General features: G+C 31.5%; 1 protein-coding gene across 1 annotated transcript; it reads right to left on the bottom strand.

Annotated features, from left to right (window-relative positions):
- Positions 1–4,191: 4,191 nt before the first annotated feature.
- On the bottom strand, positions 4,192–6,885 carry LOC121114690 (uncharacterized). Its single transcript, XM_040708726.2, has 2 exons — positions 5,556–6,885; positions 4,192–5,491 (listed from the first exon to the last, which is right to left on the bottom strand). The coding sequence occupies exons 1-2, from the start codon at positions 6,068–6,070 to the stop codon at positions 4,612–4,614; spliced, it is 1,395 nt and encodes a 464-aa protein (XP_040564660.1). The 5' UTR covers positions 6,071–6,885; the 3' UTR covers positions 4,192–4,611.
- Positions 6,886–7,241: the final 356 nt, after the last annotated feature.

The following is a 7,241-nucleotide window of genomic DNA, read 5'->3' as shown; positions in this document are numbered from 1 at the left end:
ATTAATTGTTGTTTGACTCTGGGAGACAGATAATAACAATTATTTATTACGACATGTTCGATAAAATATTATATTATCATCCAGAAAGTAAATCCAAATTCAATGAGGTATTTGGATCGGTAACAAAGTAATTCCCGCCTATATCCTTGCTTAATACGGAGTGGGGCATGGGGTTATTTTCTTCGATTTATAGCTGCTTCATGTTGCTAATCTAATTACACGTCCTGACAGCTTAACTATTCTAATTGCACATCATGACAGCTGAGTTGTTCTCCTCCAAAACATTATATTATTAAATTTTTTTACATGTCCAAATTGCTCTACGATTTATCAATGCCCGTTCAATAGTTTCGATTCGTGGCAAGTAACTAAACATTTGTGTTTCAAAGTCGGAACAACATAAACGGGAATCATAATTACTTCGAAATGCTAAATTTACTTCCAGCCAAATATACAACAAGTGAAATGTTTTGGAAAATTGTCATATAACCAATTAGATTCGTCAAAAGCAGTTATAAGGTTCTTGCACCAATCTAGAATTTCCTAACCGAATTGCCACTTTAGTCAGTAACCATTTATGAAGCTACAAATGTATTTATATTCAGTATCAATAACCGGATTACCTTCAAATGTAATTAAATATGAGGCACTCCTTGTTAATTATGGTAATTACAAATATTTGTATATTTTAGTTGTATTCGTTTCGGAATTTACATAGTATTTATACTTAGGTATTCTTATGTCTCATTTTTTTAATAAATGAACATTTATATATTTTCATATTCAGAGATTCATCCTAATTCTTCTTCCAGGAAATTAAACAGTATAATCCCAAAAGTTTTTATAAGATTTGTTGAATATTTTCTATTTTTAAATGTGTTACTTTTATTATACATAATAATATCTAATGATACTATTATGTATGTAAATATAAGCCTGAGTAAATGATGACAGGAGATTTCTTTTCATAATATTGAGTTATAAAAGAATATGAATTGTACACCATTGTTAGAATAAAATATTGTCAACATTTACATTGTATATAGATTTTATTTATGAAAAGTAATGTGTATTATAAGCCTGGCTTTGCTACTCAATAATAGAACAAAGATTTATGTTATTAAAGTTATGCATGCAAAAATGTTGTCGTTATTAATATAATTAGTGATGTTTCCAATATTTAAATGATACAGAAGATTATAATTCTTATTTTTCAGTGATGGAAAAGATTTTTCAGCCCATCGAAATACACCGAATACTACTAAAAATATATAAAAAATACAACATTAGTATCCAAATTAAAAGTAATAAATATCGGAGCTCACTATTAAACTTTATAGACAATGCCTAAAACAGCAGGAACTTCTCAATCTGGAGTATTGAAACTAATCGTAGACATAGATTTTGATAAAAATCATAAGTAAACTCAGGGTTTATGAGCAATCGCTCAAAAATTGTTCACTTTCACATTTTTGAGAAAAACTGCTCATTAGGCCTTTTTTGTGTGGAAATTGCTCATTTTTCTAAGCTGGTATGAAATAAATAGAAATTTTTTAGTTATTTGTTAGATTACCCAACATCTTTTGAAGATGGTTTCCGAGGAAAAACCTGCAAAAACATCCTTCATTAGGTTGCCTTTTTGGTGGTAAAAATATGTATATGAAGCAATCATGGTTATGATTATAGGATCAGATATGTAAGGGAGCCAGATTATGAAAACAGCCAAAAAGAGGAAGGAGAAATTTGGCGCAAAGTTTACTGAACTAAATAATCACCCTAGAATCTTGCAACTGAGAAGAAATACTTTGGCTCCAAATTGTGAAATCCTGATCTTCAATTTTATGCAAAAAGTTGGGTGCATCAGATGAGATGCCTCCATTCAACAAGACTCATGAAAATTACACCAACTTCAAATTTTCTCCAACTACTAATGTCGACTCTGAACAGTTTTAGTATGTTAGGGCCTAAAATAGCTTGTGAACTAAATTAACCCTGAACAATTATTTCTAAAATAATTATAGTATATTTTAAAAAATGTTTGAAATTACTTTTTTTTTCAATCAATCAAAGGCTCTTTGTTGCCTCTTTTTCAAATTCACTCGGTTCTTCCCCCCTGATAAAAAGTAATTATTCACTTTATTATATAAAACTAGTGTTGGATCGGTCTAAAAAAACTGCAGTCCTATCAGTCTGATCCTAATAAAATTTGTCAGTCTTATGACGGTCCTTATCGGTCTTTTATGTTAACTACAAAAGCTGGAAGAACTGAGTAACATAATCTCATTCAAAGAGACTAGATAGCTAAAGTTTAAAGTAGGAGGTGATTGGCTAGAACTTATTATTAGAGATTCCGGAAATCATTCATTATTTTCTTGGTTTTTATAATATTCAACCCTAACTAGGAGTGAAGAAAAAAGGAAGATAACTAGGATTGATAGACTGATGTATCGGTCATTAGCACCATTGAATGGTAAAAAGATCCAACCGATACAAAAAAAAGATCGAAAGGGGGGAGGGGAGGCTGATTAGAAAATAAGTCTAGGACCGATCCAAGACTATCCAGAATTGATCAATGCTCTTCTACTAAGAGTATAAATAAATGCGCACGTGCACATAATACGCCCAAGTGTTTATCAGTCTTTCAATACAAATACCAGTACATCACTATGGAGCTATAATAGTCTATAGTCTATAATAGCGGAGAGATTCTTATCTCGCTCGTAAAAAAATGTCTAATTTTGTGCCTACAAACTACGATGTGCGGACATCATTGATTTTCTTTTAGCAATTGAAGAAAAACGCTTCTCAATCCCATCAAATGCTTGTGGAAGATTACGGCGGGCATGCTCTGAGCAGAGCACAGTGCTTCAGGTGGTTTGAAAAATTCCAAAGGGGGGATTTTGAGGTGTTAAATGAAGGAAAGAAGGCAATACTGTGTGTTTTCTGGGACCAATGTGGTATCATACGGTATGACCTTCAACAACCTGGTCAAACCGATATTGGTCATTGCTACCAACAACAAATCGCCGATTTGAATCATACTATACTCCAAAAACGCCCAAAATATGAAGCCAGGCAAAATACAGTAATTTTCCTTGATGACAACATCGCATCGCTCTATAGCCACCTGCCAGCTTGTTGAATCGTACAACTGGGAACCTCTTGCTCATACAGCTCACTCATCAGACCTGGCACCTTGTTTGCATCGATGGGCCACACAATCAATGATTTACGTTTCGATTTTCACGGTGAAGCCAAAAAAATGGATCGATGGCTGGTTCTCAGCCGAACAATTTTTTTTTTGGAAAGGCATCCATAAGTTACCTGAAAGATGGGGAAAATGTGTGGCTGGGGAAGGCACATACTTTGAAAATTAAATTTGTAACAATTTTTTCACAATAAACGTTCAATTTTTTTTTGAAGTCCCATTTCATTGGTGCATACCTGGTATATATGTCTTTTCCCTTGTCATTTTTGGATTGAAGGTGTCTGAATGAGTGAACATAATCAATTTTGTTACCTTGTAGGATTGTAAATTCTAAAAAATTTTTGGATTGCAAATTTTTGTTGTTGTGGCAACCTGAACAGTACGTTTGTTTTTTAAAGCTATTATCATTATTCACTTATTTTCTGAGGATATAACATCATGGTATAAAGTGTAATTACGAGTGTATGTGCTCATGAGTCATGACTGACGCAGAGTAACACTGAGCATTTGTTAGGAAATTATAAGTAGTAATATAAAGTGTGTGTATGTTTTAGCTTTCCCGTTTTTTTAAATTGGTAATCTGATGAATTAATTTTATTTTCCTTAGCAGTTGACATTATTCTTTCATTCTGAAGTAGTGAAGTTCCTATCCTACTGTATTCAATTATACTCAAAACTGATTTAACCTTCGTGTGTGCTCATAAAATTCATAGAGTAACCTTGATGATTTGTTGCGGAATTATAATTAAAAGTCCTTGTTGAACTCAAAGTATAATTAAGGATATACATTGAAGTAATTTTTGCCAATGTTCTTCTTTATTTCCTTCTCCATCTCCTCCCTTGTCACAGCTGATTGTAACTGATCTCCTCAAAAACTTCTTCTAATTATTAGGGTTACCTAGTATACTTTTTGTTTCTTTTTTAAATATGCTCAAAATAAGCACGTGTTGCATCCCTACTTATAAGGGTAAGTCCTTGTTTGATACGGAGTAGAATTTGTGTTTATTTTTTTATACCTATCATCATGGTGGACACAACAGATTATATTAAAATTTATTTCAATTAGGGTAGGAAAATCTATTTTGGCTTTAAATATTTAGAGGTATGTTTTTCTCTTATTCTCAGAGGAGGAACACAAAACTCATGTATAATTCATAGCTACTAAAAGTAGTATGTATTGTTAAATTGGATAAATTTGATTCTTTTTAACTTTCCATTCCAAAAGCTAAACAGAAACACTCATATTACCCAATGACGAATTTTGTATAGATTTAAAATTTTTTGTGCTAAGCAAGCATAATATAGTTCATGTTATAAAAAAAACAAATAACAAGAGTAAGTCTTAATACGTATGATCTCATGACAGTAATATTTAAAAATACATAACCCTGAACATGAGCATTTTAAACATGTACATTTTTTCTGAAAATCCCTAGATCTGATGCTTCTTGAATAGCCTCCAATATCAACTTGCGTACTCTTTTAACACCAGGATGATCGGATTCACTTTCTTTCTTCGCCAAACAACTCATCATTTCTTTATAATCTGATCCAAATATTATCATTTGTTTCTTATCCAATTTTTCAGGATATTTAAATATCATGAGAGCTATAAGCGGAACAAAGAGGATAATACCTCTTCGAGTTTCAAATTCTTTTGAAAATTCATCATACTCCATTTGAAATTCAGGTATTAAGTATGAGGAGTAGGTTTCAAAATATGCCTTTTTCAAATCTTCTAAATGACGCTCTCTCCAATCCTTATCCGTACAGGTATAAACAAAGTACCAAAAATCCTTAGCAGGATGTGAAACTTGCATGAGTTGATAATCAATCATAATAACATGATTATCAGAAGGTCGATAAAGGATATTATTGATCGAAAAGTCTCCATGATTCATTGTTTTGAGCTTTGAATTTTCTCGTTTAGAGTTTGAATACATATCACCAATCAGTGAATCCATTTTCTCACTGGTCACGTAGCTGAAGTATCTTGATGCAAGATATTCTCCAGCATCATTGTCCGAAGTATTATTAATTATCATTTCCCTACACATCTCTAAAAAGGGTTTAAATATCTTTTGATGGGACCAAGTACCAAAATCAGTTTCATAGTGTGACAAGAAATCCTGAGGTGATGTAGAGGAACTTTCTGGATCCGGCAGAACATGTTTTTTGCTGTATAAAAACTGTTTCCACACACCGTGAAAATGAGCCATTGTTTGACAAGCAGACAGTGCGATATCCAAATCAATGGTTGGATACTTGTCAAAGACTTTGTATCTAAAAATTTAAATCCTTGGTAATTAATGGTTTTGTTAATTAATTATTTGTAATTACTTCTTACCTTTCAGACTCATTCTTTTCACACATATTTTCAATCAAAAGTAAACTTTTTTCCTTTTTGAATAGAAGAGCTAAAGGTCCAAAGTAATCCAAGTAACAAGTGCTGTCTAATGTTTTCCCTGTATTAACATTTCCATAGTATGCATTCGGAGAAAAGTCCTTCACAATTGGCCATTTCTCTTGTAATAAAGGACGAGCGACAAAGTACCAAATGTACTCCTTGAAGAAAAATCTATTTATTGAAACAAAGCATTGATGCAAAAATGCATCTTTCTCTATTGTGGCTTTAGCAATGATGTGAAACACATCGTCATCCTCTGTCACAACTTTTAGTTTAGTAATATTTGAGGAAAAATTGTCGTTACACCAGTCAGGAATTGGAGCTTCGTACAAAACGTTCTTCACATGGATCACCTCTCCCGTGTAAGATGAAAAGATTTTCCCAAATTCTTTGAAATTTAAATCATTTAAGGATAATGGACTCTCCTCATTAGAATCCCCCCTACATTTCAACATTGCGGTCTTGATGGATTTACGAAGCACTTGCTACTGAATATTATCAGGAAACATTATCTTTTATTAAATAATTCTAATGAAAATATTACTTCTCTGATAAGGGTCTAACTAGGCTCTAAATATATAGAAATTTCAAATACATGACGGTTTAAACTAATATCAATCTACTCATGAAAACGATTCTTTAATTCAAAGATCACATTAAATTTCCCCATGGTGAAATGAGGATATTGTTTTATAATTGACATTTAAAGATGAAAAAATAACTTTATCTGTGTGTCTGACTATATTCTTTAGACAACCTTATTTCCCCTCTATTTAAATAGTAAAATATTAAATTTATGTTGTTGTGTTAAAGATTTGTGCTTGATCCCCTTATCGGTTAAAATATAAGCAAACATACATACATATATTTAAAAGTGTATGATGAAATAAGTCAAATAAAATATGTCTGAAGGGTACCTACGTATTTTAATCCCTTATTTCCTTAACTAAACCTCCTCTCCGTTTTTATTTAATTATATGTATGCATTAGAAAAGGTAAAAAAATATTTATATTATTTTTAGTAAAAGTATCATAGTTGTATATTCAAAAAAGCAAATAATTTATTATTAATTAAATTCATAATATACTTAACAACAGTAATACTTTTTGTCAAATATCGACTTCCCACTTTCTTTGTTCCTTATTAGTGTTTTAAACGTTGATTGGTTGAGCTCTAAGTTACTGTTGTTAAGCAGTGAACAATTTTCTAATATTAAAAGATGAAAAGCCCAACCAACATTTGGGACAAAATTGGACTACTACAACTGATTTTAGCTACTTTTTCCTCTCTTTAGTCTTTTTCTGCCCTGTACTACTTTTTGTTTTGTTTTTATTGGTGATCAAATTTTGTGTCTTATCTCATTTGGATATCTTTGCGTTGACAATATAAAAAAAAATGTTATCATGGCTTATTGATTATTTATGGTTCGTGGCATATATGTCACACTTGGCTGATATCTGGAGATTTATTTATATATGTGAAATGAACAACAAGGATGAACCCCTAAAAAAAGTATTAAATACGCCAAAGCTCATCAAAAATCTATTACACTATCAACTATGGACTTTTTCAAACCTAAATCAATTTTTTACACGCTAATATAAGAGGGAAAGACTCATTTTATT

Source organism: Lepeophtheirus salmonis, chromosome 3, assembly GCF_016086655.4.
Source record: "Lepeophtheirus salmonis chromosome 3, UVic_Lsal_1.4, whole genome shotgun sequence".
NCBI classification, from domain to species: domain Eukaryota; kingdom Metazoa; phylum Arthropoda; class Copepoda; order Siphonostomatoida; family Caligidae; genus Lepeophtheirus; species Lepeophtheirus salmonis.
This window is presented reverse-complemented; position numbering and strand designations above follow the sequence as displayed.